At 47.6% G+C, this 11,060-nt stretch overlaps 1 protein-coding gene across 1 annotated transcript in view; it reads right to left on the reverse strand.

Moving 5' to 3' along the window:
- LOC586759 (kinesin-like protein KIF28P) overlaps positions 1 to 10,410 on the reverse strand; it is a 41,956-nt gene extending 31,546 nt beyond the window's left edge. The window contains 1 exon segment of the mRNA XM_030990030.1: positions 10,317 to 10,410. Within this exon segment, the coding sequence (XP_030845890.1) occupies positions 10,317 to 10,358 (42 nt within the window). The 5' untranslated portion in view covers positions 10,359 to 10,410.
- Positions 10,411 to 11,060: the final 650 nt, after the last annotated feature.

Genomic DNA, 11,060 nt, shown 5'->3' on the forward strand with positions numbered 1-11,060 from the left:
CTGCACCCTTCTCAAACATGACAATCCCCCTCCCCCCTACACCATGGTGTAATCATATATCAGCTGGTGGTAAAAGGGTGTTGTGAACCAACATCACACAGCTCCCAGCACTCTTTTCAAACATGAAAAACCTCCACCTACCTCCCCCTCCCCCTACACAGAGGTGTAATCATATATCAGCTGGTGGTAAAAGGGTGTTGTGAACCCACGTCACACAGCTCTCTGCACCCTTCTCAAACATGACAATCCCCCCTCCCCCCTACACACAAGTGTAATTATATATCAGCTGGTGGTAAAAGGGCGTTGTGAACCCACATCACACAGCTCTCTGCACTCTTCTCAAGCATGACAACCTCCACCTCCCCCCTACACACAGGTGTAATCATATATCAGCTGGTGGTAAAAGGGTGTTGTGAACCCGCATCACACAGCTCTCTGCACTCTTCTCAAACATGACAATCCCCCCTCCCCCCTACACCATGGTGTAATCATATATCAGCTAGTGGTAAATGGGTGTTGTGAACCCATGTCACACAGCTCTCTGCACCCTTCTCAAACATGACTCCCTCCCCTCCCCCCTACATAGAGGTGTAATAATATATCAGCTGGTGGTAAAAGGGTGTTATGAACCCACGTCACACAGCTCTCTGCACTCTTCTCAAACATGACAATCCCCCCTCCCCCCTACACCATGGTGTAATCATATATCAGCTGGTGGTATAAGGGTGTGGTGAACCCACATCACACAGCTCTCTGCACTCCTCTCAAGCATGACAACCTCCACCTGCCTCCCCCTCCCCCCTACACAGAGGTGTAATCATATATCAGCTGGTGGTAAAAGGGTGTTGTGAACCCACATCACACAGCTCCCAGCACTCTTCTCAAACATGACAACCTCCTCCTGCCCTGCCCCACCCCCCTACACACAGGTGTAATAATATATCAGCTGGTGGTAAAACGGTGTGGTGAACCCACATCACACAGCTCTCTGCACTCCTCTCAAGCATGACAACCTCCACCTGCCTCCCCCTCCCCCTACACAGAGGTGTAATCATATATCAGCTGGTGGTAAAAGGGTGTTGTGAACCCACGTCACACAGCTCTCTGCACCCTTCTCAAACATGACAATCCCCCTCCCCCCTACACCATGGTGTAATCATATATCAGCTGGTGGTAAAAGGGTGTTGTGAACCAACATCACACAGCTCCCAGCACTCTTTTCAAACATGAAAAACCTCCACCTACCTCCCCCTCCCCCTACACAGAGGTGTAATCATATATCAGCTGGTGGTAAAAGGGTGTTGTGAACCCACGTCACACAGCTCTCTGCACCCTTCTCAAACATGACAATCCCCCCTCCCCCCTACACACAAGTGTAATTATATATCAGCTGGTGGTAAAAGGGCGTTGTGAACCCACATCACACAGCTCTCTGCACTCTTCTCAAGCATGACAACCTCCACCTCCCCCCTACACACAGGTGTAATCATATATCAGCTGGTGGTAAAAGGGTGTTGTGAACCCGCATCACACAGCTCTCTGCACTCTTCTCAAACATGACAATCCCCCCTCCCCCTACACCATGGTGTAATCATATATCAGCTAGTGGTAAATGGGTGTTGTGAACCCACGTCACACAGCTCTCTGCACCCTTCTCAAACATGACTCCCTCCCCTCCCCCCTACATAGAGGTGTAATAATATATCAGCTGGTGGTAAAAGGGTGTTATGAACCCCGTCACACAGCTCTCTGCACTCTTCTCAAACATGACAATCCCCCCTCCCCCCTACACCATGGTGTAATCATATATCAGCTGGTGGTATAAGGGTGTGGTGAACCCACATCACACAGCTCTCTGCACTCCTCTCAAGCATGACAACCTCCACCTGCCTCCCCCTCCCCCCTACACAGAGGTGTAATCATATATCAGCTGGTGGTAAAAGGGTGTTGTGAACCCACATCACACAGCTCCCAGCACTCTTCTCAAACATGACAACCTCCTCCTGCCCTGCCCCACCCCCCTACACACAGGTGTAATAATATATCAGCTGGTGGTAAAACGGTGTGGTGAACCCACATCACACAGCTCTCTGCACTCCTCTCAAGCATGACAACCTCCACCTGCCTCCCCCTCCCCCCTACACAGAGGTGTAATCATATATCAGCTGGTGGTAAAAGGGTGTCGTGAACCCACATCACACAGCTCCCAGCACTCTTTTCAAACATGAAAAACGTCCACCTACCTCCCCCTCCCCCCTACACAGAGGTGTAATAATATATCAGCTGGTGGTAAAACGGTGTGGTGAACCCACATCACACAGCTCTCTGCACTCCTCTCAAGCATGACAACCTCCACCTGCCTCCCCCTCCCCCCTACACAGAGGTGTAATCATATATCAGCTGGTGGTAAAAGGGTGTTGTGAACCCACATCACACAGCTCCCAGCACTCTTCTCAAGCATGACAACCTCCACCTGCCTCTCCCACCCCCCTACACAGAGGTGTAATCATATATCAGCTAGTGGTAAAAGGGTGTTGTGAACCCGCGTCACACAGCTCTCTGCACTCTTCTCAAACATGAAAACCTCCCCCTGCCTCCCCCTCCCTAGCCTATAATCTAGGCGGAGTGCCAAGCTTTTTTCTTTGCTGCTAGACTAACCTTAAGCAGAACGTCTGATACGGCGAGACTACGAACCGTGAGCCGCGAAGCGGCTCACCGCCTATAATCACTGGTCAGCTTTAGTCGTTGTTTTTTTATTATCGACCATGAATCCGTGGCAGTTTTTCGTACGAAAAAACCTCATGAATACGAAATGAACTCAACCAATCAGAAACACGTATGGAGAAGTGGACGAGCGCAATCTTTTTTCGTTGCGGTTTCTTATATCTGATTGGTCGAACGTAACATAGGTGTACCTTATTTGGTACGGCTGTTGAATGATTCATAGATCCGCCATTTTGAATATATATGAATATTGATTAGCTAGACCAGTGATTATAGGCGGTGAGCCGCTTCGCGACTCACGGTTCGTAGTCTCGCCGTATCAGATGTTCTACTTAGGGTTAGTCTAGCAGCAAAGAAAAAAGCTCGGCACTCCGCCTAGATGATAGGCTACCCCCTCCCCCCTACACAGATATGTAATTATATATCAGCTGGTGGTAAAAGGGTGTTGTGAACCCACATCACACAGCTCTCTGCACCCTTCTCAAACATGACAATCCCCCCTCCCTCCTACACACAGGTGTAATCATATATCAGCTGGTGGTAAAAGGGTGTTGTGAACCCACATCACACAGCTCCCAACACTCTTTTCAAACATGACTACCTCCCCCTCCCCCTACACAGAGGTGTAATCATATATCAGCTGGTGGTAGAAGGGTGCTGTGAACCCACGTCACACAGCTCTCTGCACTCTTTTCAAACATGAGAATCCCTCCTCCCACCTACACCATGGTGTAATCATATATCAGCTGGAAGTAAAAGGGTGTTGTGAACCCACATCACACAGCTCCCAGCACTCTTTTCAAACATGAAAAACCTCCCCCTACCTCCCCCTCCCCCCTAGACAGAGGTGTAATCATATATCAGCTGGTGGTAAATAGGTGTTGTGAACCCACGTCACACAGCTCTCTGCACCCTTCTCAAACATGACAATCCCCCTCCCCCCTACACATGGTGTAATCATATATCAGCTGGTGGTAAAAGGGTGTTGTGAACCAACATCACACAGCTCCCAGCACTCTTTTCAAACATGAAAAACCTCCACCTACCTCCCCCTCCCCCTACACAGAGGTGTAATCATATATCAGCTGGTGGTAAAAGGGTGTTGTGAACCCACGTCACACAGCTCTCTGCACCCTTCTCAAACATGACAATCCCCCCTCCCCCCTACACACAAGTGTAATTATATATCAGCTGGTGGTAAAAGGGCGTTGTGAACCCACATCACACAGCTCTCTGCACTCTTCTCAAGCATGACAACCTCCACCTCCCCCCTACACACAGGTGTAATCATATATCAGCTGGTGGTAAAAGGGTGTTGTGAACCCGCATCACACAGCTCTCTGCACTCTTCTCAAACATGACAATCCCCCCTCCCCCCTACACCATGGTGTAATCATATATCAGCTGGTGGTAAATGGGTGTTGTGAACCCACGTCACACATCTCTCCGCACCCTTCTCACACATGACTCCCTCCCCTCCCCCCTACATAGAGGTGTAATAATATATCAGCTGGTGGTAAAAGGGTGTTATGAACCCACGTCACACAGCTCTCTGCACTCTTCTCAAACATGACAATCCCCCCTCCCCCCTACACCATGGTGTAATCATATATCAGCTGGTGGTAAAAGGGTGTGGTGAACCCACATCACACAGCTCTCTCCACTCCTCTCAAGCATGACAACCTCCACCTGCCTCCCCCTCCCCCCTACACAGAGGTGTAATCATATATCAGCTGGTGGTAAAAGGGTGTTGTGAACCCACATCACACAGCTCCCAGCACTCTTCTCAAACATGACAACCTCCTCCTGCCCCGCCCCACCCCCCTACACACAGGTGTAATAATATATCAGCTGGTGGTAAAAGGGTGTGGTGAACCCACATCACACAGCTCTCTGCACTCCTCTCAAGCATGACAACCTCCACCTGCCTCCCCCTCCCCCCTACACTATGGTGTAATCATATATCAGCTGGTGGTAAAAGGGTGTTGTGAACCCACATCACACAGCTCCCAGCACTCTTTTCAAACATGAAAAACCTCCACCTACGTCCCCCTCCCCCCTACACAGAGGTGTAATCATATTTAAGCTGGTGGTAAAAGGGTGTCGTGAACCCACATCACACAGCTCTAAGCACTCTTCTCAAGCATGACAACCTCCACCTGCCTCTCCCACCCCCCTACACAGAGGTGTAATAATATATCAGCTAGTGGTAAAAGGGTGTTGTGAACCCACGTCACACAGCTCCCAGCACTCTTCTCAAGCATGACAATCCCCCCTCCCCCCTACACCATGGTGTAATCATATATCAGCTGGTGGTAAAACGGTGTCGTGAACCCACATCACACAGCTCTCTGCACTCCTCTCAAGCATGACAACCTCCACCTGCCTCCCCCTCCCCCCTACACAGAGGTGTAATCATATATCAGCTGGTGGTAAAAGGGTGTTGTGAACCCACATCACACAGCTCCCAGCACTCTTCTCAAACATGACAACCTCCTCCTGCCCCGCCCCACCCCCCTACACACAGGTGTAATAATATATCAGCTGGTGGTAAAAGGGTGTGGTGAACCCACATCACACAGCTCTCTGCACTCCTCTCAAGCATGACAACCTCCACCTGCCTCCCCCTCCCCCCTACACTATGGTGTAATCATATATCAGCTGGTGGTAAAAGGGTGTTGTGAACCCACATCACACAGCTCCCAGCACTCTTTTCAAACATGAAAAACCTCCACCTACGTCCCCCTCCCCCCTACACAGAGGTGTAATCATATTTAAGCTGGTGGTAAAAGGGTGTCGTGAACCCACATCACACAGCTCTAAGCACTCTTCTCAAGCATGACAACCTCCACCTGCCTCCCCCTCCCCCCTACACAGAGGTGTAATCATATATCAGCTGGTGGTAAAAGGGTGTTGTGAACCCACATCACACAGCTCCCAGCACTCTTCTCAAACATGACAACCTCCTCCTGCCCCGCCCCACCCCCCTACACACAGGTGTAATAATATATCAGCTGGTGGTAAAAGGGTGTGGTGAACCCACATCACACAGCTCTCTGCACTCCTCTCAAGCATGACAACCTCCACCTGCCTCCCCCTCCCCCCTACACTATGGTGTAATCATATATCAGCTGGTGGTAAAAGGGTGTTGTGAACCCACATCACACAGCTCCCAGCACTCTTTTCAAACATGAAAAACCTCCACCTACGTCCCCCTCCCCCCTACACAGAGGTGTAATCATATTTAAGCTGGTGGTAAAAGGGTGTCGTGAACCCACATCACACAGCTCTAAGCACTCTTCTCAAGCATGACAACCTCCACCTGCCTCTCCCACCCCCCTACACAGAGGTGTAATAATATATCAGCTAGTGGTAAAAGGGTGTTGTGAACCCACGTCACACAGCTCCCAGCACTCTTCTCAAGCATGACAATCCCCCCTCCCCCCTACACCATGGTGTAATCATATATCAGCTGGTGGTAAAACGGTGTCGTGAACCCACATCACACAGCTCTCTGCACTCCTCTCAAGCATGACAACCTCCACCTGCCTCCCCCTCCCCCCTACACAGAGGTGTAATCATATATCAGCTGGTGGTAAAAGGGTGTTGTGAACCCACATCACACAGCTCCCAGCACTCTTCTCAAACATGACAACCTCCTCCTGCCCCGCCCCACCCCCCTACACACAGGTGTAATAATATATCAGCTGGTGGTAAAAGGGTGTGGTGAACCCACATCACACAGCTCTCTGCACTCCTCTCAAGCATGACAACCTCCACCTGCCTCCCCCTCCCCCCTACACTATGGTGTAATCATATATCAGCTGGTGGTAAAAGGGTGTTGTGAACCCACATCACACAGCTCCCAGCACTCTTTTCAAACATGAAAAACCTCCACCTACGTCCCCCTCCCCCCTACACAGAGGTGTAATCATATTTAAGCTGGTGGTAAAAGGGTGTCGTGAACCCACATCACACAGCTCTAAGCACTCTTCTCAAGCATGACAACCTCCACCTGCCTCCCCCTCCCCCCTACACAGAGGTGTAATCATATATCAGCTGGTGGTAAAAGGGTGTTGTGAACCCACATCACACAGCTCCCAGCACTCTTCTCAAACATGACAACCTCCTCCTGCCCCGCCCCACCCCCCTACACACAGGCAGGCCTTAAATTAATCGACGGCCATCGACGGCCAGGCCGTCGATGCCCCTATGACTGGCCGCGGTGCCCTCCCAAAAAAAGATAAATTCACGGCCAAAAAGGCCGTGCCCTTTTTTTCAAACTGGCCGACGTGCCTTTTTTCCAACTGGACGTGCCCTTTTTTTCTTAAATTTGCGCACATAAAACCACCAATTGCGCCCATAATCATCTAAAACTAGACGGCAAGGCGCAAGTGTTTTCCGTGAAAATGCGCCCATAAATTATTAGAACAGTAAAAATACACGAATCACGAACAGTTTGCCGCCCACGAGCTCTCTTCTAGCTTCGTATTTAGTGCTTTAATAAGGCGCAAGTGCCGTGAAAATGCGCCCTTTGTTATTATATAGGCAATGCGCTAGCGCACGTGCATGCTGTTGACGCACGCACGTACGTACAAATCGAAGGCCAGGATCAAGAAAACAAATCGTCAAATGGAGAAATAAACAAGCATTCAAATAGTCATTAGAGATCTGTCGAGGTTTGTTTGTAGGTCTAGTTTATTATTTTACCTCAAATAGAATTTAGAATTATCTTATTAATAAGTTAAGAACATCTACGATGTTCTCGATCGCAGTTACTCTCATTTTGCCACCAGCCGACCTCGCTTCAAAAAGCTACCCCGCCAGCTTCCCAAGACGAACGTTTCGAGTCCCGGTAAAATTACGCGCTGCGAATCTCCGAGGGTGCATCGGTTTCGCTGGCAAACTTCCAGCCCGACAGCTTCCCACCAAAAGTGGCGAGAGTGTGTGTGCGAGGAACGATTTTGGTTTCGTGAATGCACGTTACGCAACTGAGCTGAGCGTGTCACTTTCAGCTCTCGAATGTCTATAAGGACATTTTTACATCTTATTTCATTAGTTAGGCCTATCTAGACCTTTCTATACAACAGTTAAAAAGATAATTCCTCCAAATTTGCTCCTACTACCGAGAGAGTGGCGGAAGGTTTGTGTGTGAGGTGCGATTTTGATTTGGGATACCCGGCCCGGTAAACTTGCCAAGTCCTTCTGACTTTCGATGTTTGTGAAATTGACAATTTATTTATTCATTTGCTCATCAATATTTTTAGTTACTTTAAAATACTGTATGCGCAAGTTTGATGTTCATAATCAATCTTTCCTGTTCATATTGTTAAGATTAAAAAGTTATTAAATTGATCGTTCGATCTATTCACATTATGAAATTAACATTTGTAGACTCTCTTTGAACTTATAATTAGATAAGGGGCCTATCTGTTTTTGGAAAATTGCCCCTTGCTCTGGTAAATTCCCGTGGCAAAGGGTAACTTTAAAAAAAATTGCCCCTTGCTCCTGGCTGCTAAATCTAAGGCTTGCGGGCCGCCTTGTTTGTATGTACCTTAGACCTCTATACATTCTGTGAAGAAGCTGGTGCTAAAAGTCATGGGAAATTGATCCCGCACAAGTTTCATAAAATACACATGACATCTAACAAAAATAGAATCAATTTTTTTGGCCTCGTACTCGATGCCCTTTTTGTAAAATATTTTGGCCTCGATGCCCTTTTTGTAAAAATATTTTGGCCTTGGTGCCCTTAAAAATATGAGGTACTCAAGGCCAAACTGGCCTTGCCCTAAAAATGACGAAATTTAAGGCCTGCACAGGTGTAATAATATATCAGCTGGTGGTAAAAGGGTGTGGTGAACCCACATCACACAGCTCTCTGCACTCCTCTCAAGCATGACAACCTCCACCTGCCTCCCCCTCCCCCCTACACTATGGTGTAATCATATATCAGCTGGTGGTAAAAGGGTGTTGTGAACCCACATCACACAGCTCCCAGCACTCTTCTCAAACATGACAACCTCCTCCTGCCTCTCCCACCCCCCTACACAGAGGTGTAATAATATATCAGCTAGTGGTAAAAGGGTGTTGTGAACCCACGTCACACAGCTCCCAGCACTCTTCTCAAGCATGACAATCCCCCCTCCCCCCTACACCATGGTGTAATCATATATCAGCTGGTGGTAAAACGGTGTCGTGAACCCACATCACACAGCTCTCTGCACTCCTCTCAAGCATGACAACCTCCACCTGCCTCCCCCTCCCCCCTACACAGAGGTGTAATCATATATCAGCTGGTGGTAAAAGGGTGTTGTGAACCCACATCACACAGCTCCCAGCACTCTTCTCAAACATGACAACCTCCTCCTGCCCCGCCCCACCCCCCTACACACAGGTGTAATAATATATCAGCTGGTGGTAAAAGGGTGTGGTGAACCCACATCACACAGCTCTCTGCACTCCTCTCAAGCATGACAACCTCCACCTGCCTCCCCCTCCCCCCTACACTATGGTGTAATCATATATCAGCTGGTGGTAAAAGGGTGTTGTGAACCCACATCACACAGCTCCCAGCACTCTTTTCAAACATGAAAAACCTCCACCTACGTCCCCCTCCCCCCTACACAGAGGTGTAATCATATTTAAGCTGGTGGTAAAAGGGTGTCGTGAACCCACATCACACAGCTCTAAGCACTCTTCTCAAGCATGACAACCTCCACCTGCCTCTCCCTACACAGAGGTGTAATAATATATCAGCTGGTGGTAAAAGGGTGTTGTGAACCCACATCACACAGCTCTCTGCACTCTTCTCAAACATGACAATCCCCCCTCCCCCCTACACCATGGTGTAATAATATATCAGCTGGTGGTAAAAGGGTGTTGTGAACCCACATCACACTGAAAATTCAGGTGGAAATGCGATATAGACTATGATTATGATTAAAACTAGTAAAAAATTGGGTTAAAATTCTTTTGCTAAGAATGGATACAAAACTGCTAAAAAAAATGGATACAGAAGTACACTAGCACCACAATTTGCTCATCTATTTTGTAAAATTCGTCTATATCCTACATCTAAATGGATTGGAAGTCAATGTCAAGTTGACCATTAATTAATCTTTTAAATTTTTGAAGCAGGCGAGAGGCCGCGGTGCATTGCCATTGCGCTTCTCTGTGGTCTCTCACCGTTTCACTTTTAGCCTTTAGGGAGTCCCATTCTGCCATTCAAGAATCAAGTTGATTGAGAAGTTTAGTTACACCATGATAGAATAGCTCTCTGACTCTGAGTGATCTACCCGATTTGAGTGTTACTTTTAGAACATTCACCTTAGGCTTTTCCAAGACAATGGTCGATGTCACTTTCTTTCTGATCTTGATAGGAGTTGGAGACTACACAAAATTCGACGGTTGGGACTGTAATGTAGTAATTGGCTCACAGAAAAGATTATTATTGATTCAGCTAACGAATATAATTTAACCCATCTATTGATCTAATTAATCGAAGTGAAAGATCCCGTTTATTAAATAATAACTAGATCTAGGTAGCCTTGTTCTCAATAAATGACATGCACATCAGCTCAGGAAAAGGATATAAATGGCCTCACTCGAACAGCAACTTTCACGTTTTCCCCCATCTTGAATAAGGTTCCTTGGCAACACTACGCCAATCGCTCGCGATCTTTACATTACCGCTCGCTCCGCCCAAGGCTACAGCGGGGTTGCGCTGCCTTCGCTAGCGCTGGTATAACTTTTTGGCTAGCCTATCAACTCGCTCGCCAACCGGCTCCCCAATGCAATGCAACCCAGCGCCCCTTTTGGGCTAGGCGAGCTCATTCATGCATGACGAATACTCTTTTATTTTGAGTTGTGTGCCCCACCCCCTCCATATTTTAGGGGGGAAAAGAGCCAGAGATTTATCTGAATTTTTTCATTTTCACAGTCCTTTTCCCGATACAATTGCTAATCTTGCCCTCTCGATCAGCATCTAGCTAAAACCACCAGTACATTTCGTGGGTAATTAATTTGGTAGCTCCCATTTCCATCTAGTAATTGGATGGCTACCAGTTTTGTGTTCGATGGGTCACGTTACCAGGCTGTTTTCAGGCAATGTTTTAACTAATGTTTTCACCAATTAGCCTTCATGTTGCAAAATATAATGCATGGATGCTTTAATTGCTGGGAATCATTATGTTAGCATTTTCATCGATGTGAAGATATAAATAACCCTCTTTTAGTATTATTTACTATCATCACTAAAAATTTATTATGGATATGTTTGTTATGCATGCAGCAGTTGACTTTTTTTTTGTCATATCCCATTATCATATTTCGTTTCT

Source organism: Strongylocentrotus purpuratus, unplaced genomic scaffold, assembly GCF_000002235.5.
Source record: "Strongylocentrotus purpuratus isolate Spur 01 unplaced genomic scaffold, Spur_5.0 spur5_scaffold_19, whole genome shotgun sequence".
Classification (NCBI taxonomy): domain Eukaryota; kingdom Metazoa; phylum Echinodermata; class Echinoidea; order Camarodonta; family Strongylocentrotidae; genus Strongylocentrotus; species Strongylocentrotus purpuratus.